The sequence below is a fragment of the Pelobates fuscus genome, chromosome 5, assembly GCF_036172605.1.
Source record: "Pelobates fuscus isolate aPelFus1 chromosome 5, aPelFus1.pri, whole genome shotgun sequence".
NCBI classification, from domain to species: Eukaryota; Metazoa; Chordata; class Amphibia; order Anura; family Pelobatidae; genus Pelobates; species Pelobates fuscus.
This window is the reverse complement of record NC_086321.1, coordinates 282,817,412-282,838,566: the sequence shown is the minus strand read 5'-3', so window position 1 is coordinate 282,838,566 and position 21,155 is coordinate 282,817,412. Positions and strand designations below refer to the sequence as shown.

The window sequence follows — 21,155 nt, the reverse complement described above, 5'->3', positions numbered from 1 at the left end:
CATACAAAAGCTCCTCCATGACCACCACCTGTACGACACATGGAGAATTACACACCCAGAGACTAGAGCCTACACACATTTTTCCTCTGTCCATAACTCTTACTCAAGAATCGACAGGTTCCTCCTGTCAGGCCCTCACCTTGACCAGATACACACATGCGATATCCATCAGATTACATGGTCAGACCACGCTCCAGTGGTATTAGACCTGAAAAACACTTACGATTTTAAACATCGCAGCCCATGGAAACTGAATAACACCCTAATACAAGATAAGACCTTTAGCAAAGATCTCGAAAAAGACCTGGACACATATTTTAGTACAAACGACAATGGGGAAGTAACACCAACGACCCTATGGCAAGCACACAAATCTGTGATTAGGGGGCTGCTGATCAGGAGGGCAGCCTACATTAAAAAAACCACACATACCAAACTCCAACAATGGAAAAAGGAATTATATGACCTCAACTCTTTGAATCAATTACAACCCACAGCAGAAACCAAACAGAAAATAGTAAACATATCCAGACTGATACACCAACAAGCCCTTGAACAGACACAAGCACACATGACAAAATTAAAAATAGCTCACTACATGCAGGGAAATAAAGCAAGTAAACTACTAGCGTCGCACCTTAAACAGAAACAAACGAACCAAAAAATAGCTTATCTTATAGATAACAAAGGCAGGAAAATCACTAAACCCAAAGACATAAGTGATGAGTTTGCCACGTATTATCATAGCTTATACAACCTAAAAGAGGATAGCAACACGGCTACCCCTACGATTTCGAGCATTCAAAACTATCTACAGCAGATTACACTGCCAACTCTCACAGCACAACAAAAGGCAGACTTAATAAAACCTATAGACGGACACGAAGTTGCGACTGTCATTAAAACATTACCCACTGGCAAATCACCCGGACCGGACGGCCTAACGAACCAATATTACAAAACATTCAGCTCGACTCTAGCGCCATACTTAGCCTCCACTTTCAATTTCGCGACAACCGCGCGGTCACTCCCAACAGACATGTTGCTAGCCCATATAGTCACGCTACCAAAACCCAACAAACCTTCTACCACCCCACAAAATTTCAGGCCCATATCGTTGCTCAACACAGACGCGAAAATCCTAGCGAAAGTATACGCACTGAGACTGGGGCAAATCATCCCGCACATCATACACGACGATCAAGTGGGATTTGTGAAAGGGAGACAGGGGTCCGATAGTACCAGAAAGGTGGTGAACCTACTGCACAAACTCCAGACCCAAAAACGAGGGGGCCTCTTCGTATCTTTAGATGCGGAGAAAGCCTTTGACAGGCTGCACTGGGGATTTCTTAAAGAAACCTTGCTCAAATTTGGGATCCCACAAGAATTCATAGCAGTAGTGGACACGCTCTATAGTGCACCATCGGCACGGGTCCTAAATTCGGGCTTCTTATCGAAACCCTTCTGTCTCACGAACGGCACCCGCCAGGGATGCCCCCTATCACCATTGCTCTACATCCTGGCCCTAGAACCTCTAGCCAGTAAAATCAGAGCAAACACGAGCATACATGGCATCAAGATAGGGCACAAGGAATATAAAGCGGGGCTGTTCGCGGATGATGTGATCCTGACACTCACACAACCACTCATCTCGTTACCTAACCTCCTCACCGAAATTGTCACGTATGGGCAACAATCATACTACAAATTAAACCTCAATAAAACGCAGGCTATGGGCCTGGGAATACCCGCCACAACACTAACACAATTAAAGGAATGCTTCCAGTTTGACTGGAGAGATGATTATCTGACCTTCCTGGGTCTGAAAATCCCTAAACAGCCTACGCACTTATTAGAGCTAAACTACGGTAGACTAATGCGAGAACTAGGAGACACGCTGAAGAGATGGGAGGGTAAATTCTTATCCTGGATAGGAAGAATGGTGGCCATTAAAATGATGCTATTGCCCAAATATCAATATTTATTACGCACATTGCAGATATTTCTCCCAAAATCTTACCTCAATAATCTACAACGGCTAATCACTAGATTTGTATGGGCACACAAAAAGGCCAGAGTAGCTACAACCTTGCTATGCAAACCAGCGACCAATGGGGGGCTGGGCCTCCCCAATGTACACATGTACTACAAAGCAGCTATTATGTCGACAGTAATACAGACGTTCAAAACACAAATAACAGGGGGCAGACCACAATGGGAGGAGATAGAATCTGCTGAGGGGTGCCACACTGGTTTACGCCACATGTTTTGGGTACCACATAACCTAAGACCAAAAACCCCAACGCTACTCCCGACAACAGCATTGACAATGGATATCTGGGACTCTACGAAACGACAAATGGGACATCTTAACAAATGGGCAAAATAGACGCCGATGCAGAGTCTGACCATTGTGAACCCCACACTGAATGTTCGCCCGTGGATACAAAATGGTTGTTCAAATCTGGGCCAATTATTCTGTGACGACAAAATAATACCATATACAGACCTAAGACAGACATATAACTTACCTAGTAACACTTTGTTCTCCTATTTTCAAATGAAATCGCTACTAGAGAATAATATAGACACGACTCCCTCTCACTCTCTTGAGATGCTATATACACTATGTGGACCGGGTACCATACCGCCAGAACTGCTATCTAAACTCTACACAACCCTAAACACCAGCCCGCACAATGACACATTAGATAAATTTAAAGAACACTGGCACAACGACATAAGCAAACAGTTCACAGATGCTCAATGGCGGCAGGCTTTTATAGCACATAAAGGGAGATCGAGGTGTTCTTCCCACATAGAGCTGATGAGGAAAATCCAATATAGATGGTACTTGGTACCGACTAGACTGGCGAACATATATCCAACCACATCCACACTATGTTGGAGATGTGGGGAAGACGAAGGTAGCATGTACCACATATGGTGGAAATGTCCGCGGATAGAGAAATATTGGGAGCAAGTGGGAGAGATTATTAACGGTTCCTTACATACGAGACTTACTCTGCAGCCAGAGACTGGGCTGCTTTTTATGCTTCCTGAAACGCTAAACAGAGCACAAAAGACACTTCTGTTCCACGTACTCATTGCCGCAAACACACTGATTGCAAGAGCATGGAAACAGCCCACTTGCCCTAACATCACGGAACTCCTATCCCAGATTTCCATAAATCTAATGTATGAAACGTTGCTTAGAATACAATATACTGCCTCAAACCACCTCTTAGAGGCCAGACAACAATGGGAAGAGTTCATGATCGAGAAAGACGAAACCACACCCGCATTCAAACACAGAACACATAGGAAAGTAACACAGGTGAACAAAGCCATACAACAGATCATACCACAGAACTAGATCGGTACCTTAATGTCATGAAGGCTCTGCGCAGCCTAAGCTATTTTAATGTATATCTACTGTATGTACAATGTGGCAAAGCAGCCATCTGTTGAAACGCTGACATTTGACCTTGCTTATGGTAAACTGTTGTAAATAACAAGCGCTGTACACTGTTGCGGAAACCGCATTATATTAACCATGACACTTGTCAAGTTATATCATGAACCTGGAAGATTTGTTCCCCCTCCCCCTCTTTTTCTTTCTGTACCCCTTTATGTTTATGTTTAAGATGACTGAAAAAAAAAAAAAAAAAAATCTCAATAAAGAATAATTGAAAAAAAAAAAAAAGGCTTTATTCTGTGGTAACATCAAAAATACCACTTAGTTTATATCATTTTGGTGTAAATTTGTCACAACGCCAAACATAAATGCTTTGAGCTTTGTAATGGTTGTTTTGTTATTTTGTGTGCAATGTTTGAACATATATGTGCCTTAAATCTGTATATATGTGTGCCTTAAATCTGTATATATATGCGCCTTAAATCTGTATATTTTCTAGGGGAGCCTCAACCATGCTCACACAACCCTTGCTTGCACATGGGGACCTGTCAGTCCAATGGGAGCACCTACAGCTGCCATTGCCACCGAGGTTACACTGGGGAGAACTGTGAAATAGGTATGTTACACTGCCTGTGCTCATGTTATTATTTTAGATGGAGGCACTTTATTGCTTTATTTTTAGGATATTAGCATCCAGTGGCAAGGTAGATTTTGGTAAGTTAGCCGTTAAGTCCCTGGCTTTGGCCTCTTCGCTTTGAGCCTGTTGGGCTGGAGGTTCCTTAGTTCTGCTGAGCTGGAATAATTGTTCCTTTCCCTCAACTGTGAGAAAGTACCGTTTTATGAGAGATGGAAGATGGGAGTGACAGGCAAAAGGTAGTGCAGATTCTGGCCATTCATATTAACAGGGGATTAAACCAGGCTTGTTGCATCTCCTGCCTGCAGTGTATACGCATAGATTACTGGAGTGTAACCCAGAACACCATGAAATCAGTCTCACCTGGGCAACATATTACCTGCTGGCTACCTGGGATGTCCTGCAAGTCACTACACTATACTAGTGGTTTGAGAAACACACACTATATAAAACTTAGAAAACCTCCTGTTTCCTGGTGCTTAAAGGGATCCAGTGTTAAAGAACCCTTATCCAGAACGTCATTCTCTAATGCCCCTGACAAACATGGCTATGGCCTGACCACAACCTGAAATACAATATCCAATACAAACAGAAGTGTTTCTTGTGTTCACAGATATTGATGAATGTCTCTCAAATCCTTGTCAGAATGGTGGGACCTGCATTGACGAAATCAACTCCTTCCTGTGTTTGTGTTTACCAAGCTATGGAGGAAGCACATGTGGGAAAGGTGAGAACACACAGTGCACATAGTAATATTAATGGAATATATTATAAATAAACGCATGTTGGGAAAGATAAGTGAATGTGTGTGGCCTGCGTGCATTGTGTGTGTCATATATATATATATATATATATATATATATATATATATATATATATATATATACACAATTTGTTGGTGTTTTGCACTCCAGCTTTCCTCTCAGTTAAACGCCCGGTGCTCAGCTGCACAAAAATACAATCTGACAAATGAAGCCAGCACTCAAGAAAAAGGATTTTAATCCATAGTCATAGTCAACGTTTCAGTTTACAACAGCAAACTTTCATCAGGACATCAATAGTCATATATATATATATGTTTGTGGGAAGTCTGTAATGTTATTGGTGTGTAAATGGTGATATTGTATGTGTGTGGAAGGGGTTGTGGCATTAAATGTGTGTGCGGGGGGGCTGTTTTATGTATTGTGTGTGATAATGGGCACTGTTTGTTGTATTGTGTGTGGGATAATGGACTGCCTGGTGTGTTATGTAGATGTGCACGGTCTTTGTGGTATTTAGGTGTGTGGGGCTGTCTTTGGGGTTATGTATATGTATATGGACTGTTTGTGGTATTGTGTATGTTTGTGGGAGGCCTATTTTGTCATGTATGTGTGTGGCACTATCTGTGGTCTTATGTGTATGTGGTATTGTGTGTTGTGGAGGCTGTCTTTGGTGTTGTTTTTGTGTATGGGAACTGTTTGTAGTACTGGTGTGTGGTGTGAGCTGTCTGTGGTAATGAGTGTTGGGGGAGTGTTTGCAGGGTTGTGTACTTGTGACTGTTTGTAGTATTGTGTAAGGGACTGTGTGGGGGAAAGTATTTATGCAATAAATATTGTTTTAATTGAAAAAAGTTTGAAAGTATTTTTATAACCCCTCCATCTTTTCCAACTTTGGGGTGGTTGCAACTCTTGGTCTGAATCTTCTGTGGATGAAGACCACTTCTCTCTGCTCTGACATTTTTCCATCAAAATAGTGTTGCTATGGTAACCTGCGACATTGCTCTGACTCTTCAGGAAGCATTGATGCTCAAGGAAAAGTCATCTGATGTGTTTGAAAGTGCTAGATGTGCAGACCATATACTTCCTGGCGCTCTGGACACTGGAACACTCTTGGCTGGATGGGGAGATTCTCTGATCTCCTCAACTGGTCCATTTGGGTCAGCAGCTCACATGCCATCCACAGGAACCCCATGTGCCATGCATGCAAGTGTGAAATAGGTTCATGTCCCCTGGTCTAGATTTTAGGTAACAAGGCAAACTCAGTTTTTGTTACAGTACTCAAAATCAGATTGACATTAACCTGTGAGACATCACCATAAAAACGTTTTTGCACTGTAAACAATGCAATTAGCTTAGAGTGTCTTTTTTTTATATAGTACATTTGGAATGAGAAAATTGGTCATGGCTGTGTCCTTATTTCTGCTTTAAATATAAGCTGAGATAAAAGTTACACCTTAGAGCTTGTCCAAGGGCTTTGGGGAAAGGTTAGCCTAGACCAGGGATAGGCAACCTTCGGCTCTCCAGATGTTGTGGACTACATCCCCCATAATGCTCTTACACACATAATGCTGGCAAAGCATCGTGGGAGGTGTAGTCCAAAACATCTGGAGAGCCAAAGGTTGCCTATCCCTGGCCTAGACAGAAGCAATAGCCACTTATGTGTTGCTCAAATTACAACCATTATATTTAGATACTAAGTAAATGTGCTCTTTTCATGTTCTAGAAAGGCTTTGCAGCTTTTACAACCAGCATATAGGCTCTTCGTGTTTCCCTTTGTCAGATCTCCATTGGGACAATAATATTTTGTCCCTGAAATTGCGAACAGTCGGTAATTTGCTAGGAATGTGGAACTGCTCTAGTGCACAATTTATATAGTTTATTATAGTTAATAGAAAACACATTAAGTGGATGAAATGTAAAGGATAGACATAACGCAGAAAACAGACCGGAATAGAGAAGGAAATTGTAGAGCAGGCTGGGCAGAAAGGAAAGGAAGACCTCAAGATATCGGCTACTAATGCCTGATAATTTACTGGTGCAGCATTCTCAGATCAATACTCCAGCAAAGGAAGAGTGTTCAGGAATACAAATACGCTTGCACTGGCTTATGCAGGAACGCAATTACTTTTTCATCCGCACTTTGTGACATTCAGCGAATGCCCTATTTACCTGCACTTACTCTAGACTCAGCTTCCACGTCTGTCTGTCTGCTTGTCTATCTGTCTATCTATACCCACGTGCAGATTTAGATATATATTTAATGCATGGGAAGATGAAAATTGCTTACCGTTTATATAAATTCTGAAATATATCACAAAGTAGATTGGGAGTACATTTTCAAACACAGCAGGCTTGAGAGAAGGTGTTTCCAAATCCAAATCATACTGAATATGTAACTTCGTAAAGACAGCATTTCTTTGGATTTCCAATCCCATATTTATACTGGCTCCCTCAGCTATTTGTCAAGATATACAGGGTTCTTGGAGCAGCCTTAGGCTCAGTGGAATCTTGATGTCATCAGCATGAACTGAACTAATAAACACAGTTGGAACAATATTTTAAATCGTCAAATTAATAAGGATTGATCATAATTTGATCATAATTTTAACTGGTGACTTATTTATGTAATTATTTCCCCTAGGGCCCTTATCGATGGCAGAAATGGGACATACTGAGATTAGTGGAGGTTACCAGGGGATGGGTCCTTTTTTTAGTAAAAGCGCAGTAATGACTGCCCATTCGCTAGTTAAACATTGGAAATATACACAGACGTCCAGGAATAACCGGATGGTTTCTTCAAAAGGCAGTGTTTATTTAGAAACAAAGTGTGATGACAACGTTCCAGCTCTATGGGCCAGTTTCAAATATGGCAGGTGGGGACATATGGAGGTACAATATTTACATTTTAGTAATATCTGGGTCTTTTTGACCCAAATGCTTTGTATTTATTTATTTATTTTTTACTTTTTTGACATAAATAACCCCATAATTAGCATAATTAACCTTCGGGCTGCAGATGTTTTTTTTTTTTACAATTTGCCCACTGGCTGAAATAATTTTGATATTTCAGACCCAATTCAGGCCCATTCAGCTCCTCATCAATAATGTCTGGATTTTGCAGCCCATATGGTTGCGTACTGCAGCAAATGGTTTTGCCCCATTCCGTGCTGCCTGAGATTAGTGGGAGTTGCAACCCAGAGTATAACTCTCGCTAATCTCATGCTAGCCAGAACACATATGCCCCAGTCTGCCCGTTAGTAGGAACCCCAGACCACACAGAGGTTACTTGTGCATTATTTACCTATACAGTACCGTTCACAAAAATGACACATATGAAGTGTAATTATACACTAACCATGCAGTATGTGGTTATAAGGCTCTGCTCTCAAAAGAACAGGCAGATCACATTATATGTATATATATTATATATAGCTTGTCCATATTTTTACAGTAGCCCCCTTCATTTTCTCTATTAATGTAAATAATTTAATTTAAAACGGATCAGTAGTCAACAATAACTAAAGGACAATGCTAAGTTGACATAAAACAAACTTGGACAGATTCTGTACTTCCTGATTCCTTATCTTGAATGACTGTCAGGATACTAATAAAGAACACATAAAATGTTGTCATCCAAACGCTTAACACTTAATAGGATACAATTTGGATTACGGGTGGTTACAGAGTCTTTACTGCTAGACGCTTTATATCGCTTGAGAGAGGCCAATTAGACATAAGGCTGTTATGTGGGGTTGCTGTTATGTTAGGTCAGCATTGAGTTGCAGAGTCAGCTCCCCGCAGTGAAGCATTACCTGTGTCAGCAGCTCAAACAAATGGTTGTGTCCTCCTATCTTCTCCCCACAATTCTCCCTCCATCTGTGTTAAGAGCCAGACAGCTGTGCTGGGACCTGCAAGTAACCAGGAGCAAGTGAGGGACACAAGGAAAATTAGCACAATGAGAGCAGGGAGAGATACATTGAAGAACAAATATAAACTCATTTTCTGTTATGGAAAATTGGGGTAACTCAGCATTTCCTCATGTATGCTTCCTTAATTTCCTTAGTGTCATGCCTGTGTCCCCAGAATAGCTGCTCACAGCTTTTTAAAGTAGGAATCCAATGGTGCGTTATAAGAAGGGATATTTCATTGTTATTATTGTTATTAGAAATTTAGGTTTGTGTATTTTTCCCACGTCAGTTTATTGTTTTAAAGTATACATAAAAAAAAATCAAGAAAAAAAAAAAGAACTGCTCATTTAATTTAAAGGTTTAGTGTAATATGTATATAACATTTTTTAACATGGATTGGATGAGTTAGAACAATTTAATGAGTGAGATTTGTGAGACTCAAACAGAGATGGTGATTGATGGAGAATGAAGTCCTTGGTTTAGGCCAAAGTCGAGGCCTCTTTGTGTTGTTAGCAGATCACATCTAGCAGTCTAGATTATACATGAATACATCTCATATATTAATGCTCCACCTGTGTGGTCTATTGACCTCTCTAAACATTGTATATAACTGCTTCTCAAGTTCCCAAAACCACATAATCACTACAATGTCTGTTGTATATTTTAGACACTGAGGGCTGTGACCACAACTGGCATAAGTTCCAGGGTTCGTGCTATCGGTACTTCCCTCAGCGACGTCCTTGGGAAGAGGCAGAGAGAGACTGTCGCCGGCGGGCCGGTCACTTAACCAGCATTCATTCAGAAGATGAACAGAAATTCATTAACAGTAAGTATTAGCTATTCACTTTCACATTAAGGAGCAAAGCCAAATACAGTAGGCAGATAATTGATTCACATCACAAAGTCATATCACAAAGTTGAAATGTATACTGTCAGTGACTTAGTCCAATTCTATGGATGTGCAGAAATTGAGACTACTAATAATAGCTCTACATGTCGTAATTAAGGACATTACAGTACAGAAAAAGTAGTTGGACAAAGTGCCTTTATTTAGATTGAACTGTACTAATGACAATATGGTCATCTCATTTTCAACATTTGTGTTTTGGGTTGTTGTTTTTTACGGGGATTGATATCTAAGATATTTATTTTTGCATTTACTGTATTCTTGTTCTGAATGCTTTTCTTAACCGTCAGTTTATGATATGGAATTAAAAATCCTTAATAAATAGCAACTTTGCTACATTTTGAATTCACAAAGTAAAGCAGCATGTGTATATAAAGAGGGGCACACATTGACATATCCTGTAATGGTGTATATCTCATGTGTCTGTAAGTAGGCCAAAACCTCGTAATTTGGCTTTTTTTTAGCTGAGTTTGGATTAAAGCTCATGATGGCTACGGTGATGTAAATTGTATTTAATACTAACTGGAAGGCCCAGCCCGACTTTGTCCTTGGTGTATTATATATTCTTAAACTAAGACAATGTGTTCTTACTAAAGGTTTTGGCCGAGAGAACACATGGATTGGTCTGAATGACAGGACAGTGGAACAGGATTTCCAGTGGACAGATAATACAGCACTGGTGAGTAAATGACCTACAAATATCATTGCAGTCTTTCAAGAAAATGTTGCTTTTTCAGTAATAAATGCTGATGGCACTCTACATGTCAGGAAATGTAACTGTAAAGCATAAGTGATTCTTAGAATGTCAGGAAAAAAAAACAAATAAAACATCCAGGTCAAGATATCAGATGCCAGGCCAGGATATCAGATTTTGGGGTATTTGGCTGCAAAGCAGCTTAATGGAGATTTTTTGAGTGTTTGTCTTGATATTTTCTGATTAGATGTCTTGTTCATACTTTCCCATTTAATAGCAATATGACAGCTGGCAGAAGAACCAGCCGGATAATTTCTTTGCTGGAGGAGAAGACTGCGTGGTCATGGTTTCCCATGAAGAGGGCAAGTGGAATGATGTTCCCTGTAATTACAACTTACCTTATATCTGTAAGAAAGGAACAGGTAAGTGAGTAGGACATCTGAGATTTTGTTTAACTGATTTATAGATAGTAAATTGATGGTTATATCTAATGAAGCATATTATTTGGAACACTGACCTTTTCACTCTTCAAATATCGGTTTCATAGTAAATGTGCAGTGCTATATTATTGATGGAGGCATTTTATAGAAATATATGGTTCACTATAAGATGCATATTAATAACTTTTTTTTTTAACATATCTCCCTCAATCCCACATTTATTAGCATTCGAACATTCAAACCATGATCAAATTCTTATTCCTATGTTGGTCTCAATTTAATAAGCTTTCCAAATAAGACAATACTGTTAGAAAAACTTTCAAAATGATTTATCTACAAATATCCCATAGCCTTCAACGGTAACTTCTGAGATAAGTCATTTGGGAAGTTTGTCTTTCTAACAATGTTGAAACATTTATAACGTTTATTAAATCAAGGCCATTATCTATCATTTAGATGTTAGTAGAAAATGTGCTTGGAACCTCCCTATAAGCATTTTTAGAAGTTCAGAGCTGAAACAATTGAGGAATTCTTATAACACACACAACCTGTAGCTGTCAGTATGTACTATTATTTATTTTTTACTATTTTACTTTTTTTTTTTACTATTAGGTAATTGTACAGAGATTCCTTTCTCACCCATTTCATTGCTGGATTACTTAAAAAAAATACTTAAGTGCAATTTTTCCATTGTCTTGTTTTTAACTGACGCATAGCAAAAAATAAATAAATGAAAATACAATATTATATGAAGGGTATTATGAGTATGTGTGTGGCATGCTGTCATACTGGGATACTTTGTACTCTGAAGCCCCTCTGCATCCATACAGTAATTCCTGTGACAGACGGGTTGTGCACCTCTGTGTTTTATAGGTGGCAGTGGCTCTAACTGAGTCCCTCACCCTCCTATAAAACATGACCACGCATTACTATGGTGATCACTCGTAGATAAGAGGTACATGTGACCTTTTGTTTTAAGAGGCCTTCAAGTCCACACTGTGTCATTCTCTGCATTTTAGAAGCTGTGTTGATAATGACAGAGTTGTTTTCCACAGTGAAGGGGTTAGATTATAAGTGCATACTTCAATTTACTGATTAATCCAATAATTGTTGTAGTATCTATGATCAGATGTTCATTAAGTGGTACTAAGTTTATCATATTTTCCATAGTCCTTTGTAGTTCTCCTCCTGTGGTGAGAGATGCTTATCTTATTGGCAAGAAACGAGAGAAATACAGCATCCATTCCACTGTACGCTATCAGTGCCAGGAAGGATTCATACAGAGGCACATCCCAACCATCAGGTGTCACCGCAACGGGGGGTGGGACAGACCAAGGATCCTTTGTGTTAAACGTAAGTTTCCAGATTATTATTATTATTATTGGTATTTATTTAGCTCCAGCTTATTCCGCAGCGCTTTAAGATAAAATGTTCACATACTAAGGAATTGTGTATATATACATATCTATATACAAACTATATGGCAGTGGCGTACTAAGGGGGGGCAGAGGGGGTGGTCCGCCCTGGGTGCCACCAGGGTGGGGGTTGCCATGACCCTTGTCTGGGTGCTGGAGGGGACTGTGTGAGCTGTGACTGCACAGTGCCCCATAGTAGTTAGGGTGCCGTGCGGCCAGAACAGCTCACACACACAAAGAGCAGCTGAACTGGCCGCACGGAGGTAAAGGGGGGGTGGAGCTAACACAAAGCGGGGCGGGACCAAACCAGCAGTGGGAGTGGGGCTTAATATGGCCCTTACCCGCTGCTGTTACTGCTGCACATGGAGGTGCAGCAAGATGGAATCCCTGCTTCTCCACACGCTTCAGGGAAGGACTTCAGGGAATCTAGTCCTCCTCCAGCCCACTGTCTGTAAGAAAGAGTGTGTGTCTGTGTGTGTGACTGTGTGTGTGTGTGTGTGTGTGTGTGAGTGTGTGTGTGTGTGTGTGTGTGTAAAACTGTCTGCCTGTAACTGTGTGTATAACTGTCTGCCTGTAACTGTGTGTTTGTGAGACTGTCTGCCTGTAATTGTGTGTAACTGTCTGCTAGTATCTTTGTGTGTGTGTGTGTGTGTAACTGTCTGCCTGTAACTGTTTGTGTGTGTGTGTGTGTGTGTGTGTGTGTGTGTGTGTGTGTGTGAGACTGTCTGCCTGTAACTGTGTGTATAACTGTCTGCCTGTAACTTTGTGTGTGTGTGTGTCTGCCTGTACGTGTGTGTGTAACTCTCTGCCTGTGACTGTGTGTGTGAGTGACTGTATATGTGACTGTCTGTCTGTAACTGTGTGCGTGACTGTCTGGCTATGACTGTGTGTGACTACCTGTAACTGACTGTGTGTGTAACTGTCTGCCTATAACTGTGTGTGTGACTGCATGTGACTATGTATGTGTGACTGTTTGCCTGTGACTGTTTGATGTTGCCTGTAACCGTGTGTGTGACTGTCTGTGACTGAGTGCTTATGACTGTCTGCTGCTGTCGTGTGTGTGTGTCAATGTATATGTGACTGTCTGCCTGTAATTGTGTGCAGGACTGCATGTGACTGTGTGCGTGTGACTGTCTGCATGTGACTGTGTGCGTGTGACTGTCTGCCTGTAACTGTGTGTGACTGTATGCCTGTAACTGTGTGTTTGACTGTCTGCCTGTAAATGTGTTTGTGGGGTTGCAGGGATTTTGTAGAAGGGGACAGGGGTTTTGTATTGGGACAGGAGTCTTTATAAGGGGGGATAAGCAGGGGATTTGTGGAAGGGGGTTGCGGGGGTTTTGTAGATGGGGGGCAGTACAGGATTTGTAGAAGATTGCAGGACAAGGGTTTTATAGGAGGGGCGGGGCAGGACAAGGGTTTTGTAGGAGGGGCTGACAGTGGTTTTGCAAAGTTTACAAATTGTAAAAAAGGGGGGGGTGAGGGGGGTGAGGGGGTGAGGGGGGCGAGGGGGTGTCAAGCACAGGTCTAAATGCTCTAGGTACGCCCCTGCTACATGGACAAATATATTGGGACACCTGACCATTATACCAACAGGGACTTTTATGACATTACATTCTAAATACATTAATATGTAATTGGTCCCCCATTTACAGCTGTAACAGTTTCCACTTTTCTGGGAAGGCTTTCCGCAATATTTTGGAGTGTTTCTGTGGGAATTTTTTCCCATTCATCCAGTAGAGCATTTGTGAGGGCAGGCACTGATGATGGACAAAAATACCTCCATTCTAGTTCATCCCAAAGGTGTTCAATAGGGTTGAGGTCATTGTGCATCTTTCACACCAATCTCATCCAACCATGTCTTGTGCACTGGGGCCCAGTCATGCTGGAATAGAAAGGGGCCTTCCCTAAGCTGTTCCCACAAAGTTGGAAGTCTAGCATTGTCCAAAATGTCTAGGTATGCTGAAGCATTAATATTTCCCTTTACTGAAAGTAAAGGCCCTAGCCCAACCCCTGAAACACAGCCCTATAACATTATCCCTCCACCACCAAACATTACAGCTGGCACAATGTAATAAGGCAGGTAATCCGGTGTTAAAACTGCCCTGTGGCTTGTTCCTCGGGACCGCAGGCATCCTAGACAAAACATCACTTCTGGTCCACAATACTTATGGGTAACGCCATACTGTGTGAGTTGGTGACTAGGCAAGGCTCACACCACTGCAAGTTCTCTCCCAGTGTTTTCTCATGGCTTGAGGGTGCCTCTACCCTAACTAGTATCTGGGCAATCTATGGCCAGTTTTCAGAGATTGCCATTCTCCTTAGGCCTGGCAAAGGGCATCCTAGAAAACACCACACTAACCTTACAAGCCTAAACTTACAAGCCTAACCTGACCATCAGTTTAGGCACACTTCAGCTGACCTTACCGCAAAAATAGGTTTGCCAACCTTGCCTTAACTAGTTGGTACAAGCACGACCTTGGCTCCTGACCACAGATAAGACCATGCTTGTACCAATTAACTAAGGCAAGGTCTGTTGAAGTGTGCCTGAACTGGTGGTCAGGCTAGGCTACTTTAGATAGATAGATAGATAGATAGATAGATAGATAGATAGATAGATAGATGGATAGATAGAACCAAGTTTTACTAATATATGCCCAAAAACGTAAACTTTGACCCTATAGGGTTATTATCTTGAAAGTGACCCTATAGGTCAAAACATTGATGGTAAAGTGAGAATTCAAAGTGTATTTGATATTTAAGACTAGAGCAGCTGAACTGAAAGCATAGCTGACTTAGAGAAATGTTCAAGTTAAGCTATTTTGACCTTACATTTTAAATTAACTTGGAATTCTTACTTTAGTAAATAACTTTGTTTGACTTTAATATTTTATAACAGACACTATTTGCTGTTGTACTTAGGCAGGAACCTTTTAGCCAGCCAGCAAAATGGAATGCCCATAAACCCATAGGATCATAACTAATAAAATTAAAATAAAGTGGTTATAGTGTTGAAAGTGGCCTTTAAACAATTTTATACGAAAAATGTTATTTACTTAGGGGCCAAGAGTATTAGAGTTTTATAGTAGTAGGTTTTATCATTTGCTTGCAAGTTGTAAGATTACCATTTGTATTTTTGTTTGTTTATTTGTCTCCCTCAAACAGCTAAAAAAAATCATAGGGCACGAAGACACCACCACCAACACTGGCATCATCCACACAAGCAACATCACCACCACAACCACCACAACCATCACCACCATCACAATCATCATCACCAGCACAAATCCCACCGTGAAAGGAGGAAAGAAAACAGACACCCACACCAGAAAGTTAAGGACGCCTACTATTAATTCAGCTCTCCAGTTTCATAACCCCTGTGTGTCCACTTCCGGCTGACAAACCAGGCTATTTTTATGGAAGCATCCACTGCTTTGAACAACACTCAACCATGATGCAGAAGAAGACTTATCAATGCCCAGGTTCACTTAAAAATAAGGTTTCCTGAGATTCATTAGATTCTTTTGGCTAATAAATGGCTACGGATTTATTACAAAATATTTTTTTTAACTTAATTTGGTGGTGATCTTGTATGTTTTGGCTCCATGTAGCCAGAAGACTACTCTGAAACACAGAATCGTGATTCATAAGATGTGTCCATGTAATCCAGATCTGTTTTATTAGGGACTTCTATTAAGGACATGGTAATTTAAATGCATTATGTGAACTCACGGTATCAAATGGCTCTATTTTTAAGGGGCCATGGAAACATATTTTGTATTGGTCTTTTTTGTGGGAGAATAACACCTGGAAACTGAATTCCGACTTCGCATGAAGATTGTTCAGTAGAGGTTAACAAAAGATCACTAGTAGTATTATTTTAATCAGTCTGTCTTGGATTGTGGATAATGGAAAAATGGTTGTCATATTTATAATCAGGTGTCCCAGCACAAATTAAATCAATGACCCAACATATTTAAAAAAAAAAATGGGTTTAATCTACTTGTGGGAAACACAAGAAGTGCACAAATAAATAGTTTTCCAAATTATTTAAGATGCTTTTAAAGTTATCAAGTATTCACCCCTGGTGACACTAAATGTAAGATGGTGCCGGAGGTGTTTGTTTTCCTGGTACAGAGATCCCAGCTAAATATGTATTCATTTTTAGATTGCTGTTCCCTTTGCAAGTGTCAGCATTAGAGGACCATTGTGCACTTGGATTTGCTCCACGTTAAATGAGCATGTGGTCATATGAGTTTATTAGAAGGAGGGCATGCAGTGGAGCAATGCGGGATGTGTCTCTGAAGTTAAAGAAGCAGTAAAGCAAAAATGCATATTGATCACTCAGTGACATGTCCAGTTGTGTCTTAAAAAATGGCATCGCCAAACTTCTCAGAAATATATGATGCTGTTTATTAGTTTGCTCATGCACCACAGAATCTGGACTTTAGTAAGACCAGTTGAAGAAGAAATGTCCAATTTCAAGTAAGAACAGCTGTATTTTGGCGTGATGGGGTGCTATTTTACAGAAAAGATCTATTGTTAATGAGCGATGCTGTTTTCATGTAAAATCTAGTTGTATTTTGTCTCTAGTATCTTAATTGAACTCTGTGATAGACCACAGATGGCACATACTCGATCCTTTAACCAATGGAAAATATCCAGGAAGGTTTATTGGGTGGAGCAAGGTGAGGGGAAAATGCAAATGGGAGGGGAGGGGAAGGGAGGGATGCACCTCTGTTTTGGGTTTCTTCATGTTTGCTTAAAGATATGTACTGTGGTTCTGTGGTAGGATGTTTTAACCCTTTATTCTTCCCATCCTTTTTGCTAATATTTTAATATGTGAGAGTGAGTGTGTATCAAAATATGTGTGCGAGTTTCTTGGAACACCCTGGTTACCCCTTCATTAGTAAAAGCTTGGATTGCACCTTTTGGGAACACTGTCCTTATTATTTAATATAATCTTTATGTTTTGATATATCATCTCTTTATTTTTAAATTCATGTGTATTGAAATTTTTTATGTATGTTTGGTCAGATAAAATGCAATGTACAATTGCAAAATAGTGAGCATTGGGTCAGATAACTGACAATTTGACTGAAGATGCCTAAAGATGGCTGTCATAAAGAAGGAGAGGGAAATAGGTTGGTAAATAATCTCTATAAAAACATCAATATAAATGAATTAAAGAAATATTAATGAGAGGCTATAACATGAAGACTATATTAAGATATTAGCAATGGATGACAGTATTCCTTTAAAGGCTCACCTTATAATTAATAATTTTTGGTAATAATTTTGGGTACATACTTGAAACATGGGTCATAATGAGCTTATCTACAGTAGACGTTTCCTGTCTCTAGAGATCCCTGGTCACAATCCACAAATGTATCAATGGAAGTGGTAACATTGTGCTCTTGTGTTCCGTCTATCGATACCTGTGCCGTTCCTGGCAATCACAATGCATTTGCATGAGGTCAAGCTGATGTAGGCCATGCTCCATGTACTCCGCACAATAGCTATAAAGTGAAGATTTGAAGAGATTTCCAGGGAAACTCAGCCAGTCCTAATTGTAAAACACTGATACTCCAGCAAAGGTACAGGTAGACATAGATACTAGAAGCATTAGAAGAACTGACTGCAGTATTTAATTGTTGTGTTATAATCTATAGAAAATGTTTAGTGAAAGGCTAGGGGAGAAATGTAAGAAAAATTAGTAGTTTGGAATAGGAGATAATTATTAGAGTTCTAGAAACAGAGAGGAAAGATACTGTATTAACTTGAATCTAATGCGCCACCGAATCTAATGCGCACCTCAATTTTTAAACCTGGAAGTTGAAAAATGTTTTTACTGGCGCTACAATGAAAATGTTTATTGCCATATACCATAGTAACATTGATGGTATTTCTGTTTTAGTGTTACATGTTAAGCCTACTTTTTCTTAAGCCCTCTTTCAGGAACGAAATTTACCTGTGTGAATTCGACAGAATGACATTTGCTTGTGTGAATTCGCCAGTTTTAATTCACTAGTTTTAATTTACCTGTGTGAATTTGCTGGAAAATGTTGAATTTTGCCCCAAATGTAATGCGCCATGGAATCTAATGTGGATTAAAATTGTGGAAACTTTATTTAGATTCGAGTAAATATGTGTATTTGCTTTAGAATATACAGAACAGGTGGATAGTTTATATTAAGTGGTTTTAGGAATACCAGTTAGAGAATGGTTGGTACATAGATTGCAGCAAGTTTCAGGACATCTAGAAGATGCAGCTAGAGAAGGCTTTATAGGGAGGACATGTAGGTGCTGATAAAACGGAAAATAGAGGTTATATGATTTATAGTAAAAGATTATGGAGGCAGTTCGAATGACCCACCTCTCATCCAAGTCATAACCATACCATGATGAAGGACCATGCACATTTCTCTCTTTACATGTGAATATTGCAGATGATTTATAATTATTATTTATTGAAAGTATTGAATGTATTAGGGTAAATTATAAAATAATTTTATTTTCTACCAAGTAAGCTTCAGTTTAATTATTTCATGCGATTTATATATCTATACATTTTTTTTTTATAAATAAAGGCAATTTTGAAGTAATATGAAAATACACATGTGATCACATACTGTACCCCCTACATAGCTATCACCCAATAATGGGAAAATATGAAGGGTCATTCACTAAAAAATGTCAGGAATTTCAAAATTAATTTCTCAGTTTGGCTATTTCAGCTTAAAATATAAAAATATCTGATTATAGAAGGCTTTTGAGATTGGTGATACACATAGTTAGGAGGTTTAAAGGGAGAGGTTATAGGACTTTGTTTAATGCTTAGTAAAGGGTTGTGGTCGGTCACTAGCTTTGATCAATTTAATTCCAAAATAGTTAATTGTCAGAGAGAGGTAGATGAGGAGAAGAGTTGCTGACAAGGGATGGGTTTTGGAGTGCAGAAAATATGTAAAAATATATATATATTTACATACCACGATCGATTTCAAAAAAAGCATTCTTGAAAATGTTATTTAATACACTAGAAAAAAACTCCTAAGATACTGCAATGGCTGAGTTGTCCCTATGGAATTGAGAGATGAGTGTGTGAAAGACGGTTACTTGGGTTTATTTTATTTTAGCGATGTAGAAAATTGTACATAATGAAACAGAATGTGCTGTTTTAACACTGTGCATTGATGTCAAGCTGGAATTTTAATAAACTTTTTTAACACAATCTGTTTTATCTGTTAATATTAATAAACTATTTTTTTGGCCACCTCAATGCATCTATCCACATTGAAAACTGCAAACAATTTATGATAGCTTAAACCTGTCAGAATAACTGCACCTCTTACAATCCCATTTATTTGAAACCCAATTACAGGAGGTTTCTCTGTACACCTGTGACTCTGTGTTAGATGAAGTCTGCAGGGTTAATTCCTGCCAGTAATGTGTTGGATTCTCCCAGCGGGACTTCTGTTTAATGTTCTACAGTCTGCTGCGTACCGGTCTGTGGTCCTATTTACATGAAAATGACTGGAATCTCTGGGCTGCCTTTTACAATAGGGACTAATAAAGGAAAATATATTGGTCCGTTACTAAAAATCTCTTTGCTGCAGGTTACAATACAGCAACGTGATATATATATATTTACTGGCTAATTTACACTGTCTCCTTCCTTAAGATAGACACCTATAGGTCAGGTTTTAAAGATGAATGTAGAAAGATGTTTCTATTTGCAATCCCTTTATGAGGCCTATTTGATGACAAGTTGTAAGTATTCTGGTGTTTATGAGTAACTGTGGGTTGATGGGGAAACCCAGGATAAAAACTTTCTTTATTAATGCATTGTAAAGATAATGCATTACAAGTATACAAAACTACAAATCCAAAATTATTATTAATACAAAAAACAAAAAAACACAATGATATTTAAAGTTCTTAATTTCTGCGCAAATCCAACTCTCTCAGTGAGCACTTACTGTCAGCCTCGACGATTGACAGGAGGGGAGCAGCTTTCCTCCTGCATTCGTGAGCCCCTGGCTGGTGCAGTAGTGCACTGGCCCTAAAGCTTAGGCGGTGGACCTTGGTCGCAGGGTTCGGCAGGGCGACTGGGTCCGTCACTCCAGGGGGCCCGATTGCCCTACCGACCGCGGTAGGTATGCCACTGTACACATATAGGAAAGATGCAGATGTCAACTCCCTTTTAGAGGCAACAATCAACCATCCTTTTAATTCAATACTAAACAGGCATTTTGTATTTCAGGGAATAAGAGAAGCAGTGATCTTCTTAGAGAAGGAGTGCGCAAAAAGAAAACAACATTTAAAGACTGCAAGTTCTTTTCTACTCCCAGCAGTCGGCAATATTATTTAAATAATCATTGAGAATAATTTACCTATTTTACATGGCGATGATCAATTAGCTCCACTTATATCCGGCAACATTATTTTTTTTTTATTATTCTTTATTTTTGCCTAAACAGAGATTTGTTTAGACGACAGTAAAGGTTTTCGCAGAAGCCAAATCACAATGCAAGTTTTGTTTGTTTTACAGAAAGGAAACATAGTTGGTTAGTGCATATCAAATATCAGACTGTCATACCGTACATGTTCCCGTCACCAGATGTTTACCTAGACGTAACACTCATAATACATATAGCGTTTGAATCATTAATCAAGCAAGCTGGTACAGGCCAACAACAGTAGTAGGCTCTTACGGACGAGATGTTCTGTTCCTTGGCCCTTCTACCAGGTTGGCCACTCACTCAATGAGTTTGGAGCGTTCAACGTACTCTGGTCCTGCATCTGGATCGCCCCACGCATACAGTAAGTGCTTGGCTGTCGACATGTCACAATCTATCGTCATTTTACTTCAGTTTAAACTTTAGTTACATAGTTAAAAATCAAACGATAACCAAAAATCAAGTTAAGATAACAATAAGTTAATAACCCACGGCCCGGTTGAGGCACACTCTATCCACATTCCC

General features: G+C 39.7%; 1 protein-coding gene across 1 annotated transcript in view; it reads left to right on the top strand.

The window, feature by feature from the left end:
- The window catches only part of NCAN (neurocan), a 140,910-nt gene extending 122,881 nt beyond the window's left edge, over positions 1-18,029 (top strand). Inside the window, exons 9-15 of the mRNA XM_063455369.1 lie at positions 3,918-4,034; positions 4,666-4,779; positions 9,386-9,544; positions 10,222-10,304; positions 10,597-10,741; positions 11,930-12,112; positions 15,337-18,029. Of these exons, the coding sequence (XP_063311439.1) occupies positions 3,918-4,034; positions 4,666-4,779; positions 9,386-9,544; positions 10,222-10,304; positions 10,597-10,741; positions 11,930-12,112; positions 15,337-15,524 (989 nt within the window). The 3' untranslated portion in view covers positions 15,525-18,029. The remainder of the gene's footprint in view (positions 1-3,917; positions 4,035-4,665; positions 4,780-9,385; positions 9,545-10,221; positions 10,305-10,596; positions 10,742-11,929; positions 12,113-15,336) is intronic.
- The last annotated feature ends 3,126 nt before the right edge of the window (positions 18,030-21,155 follow it).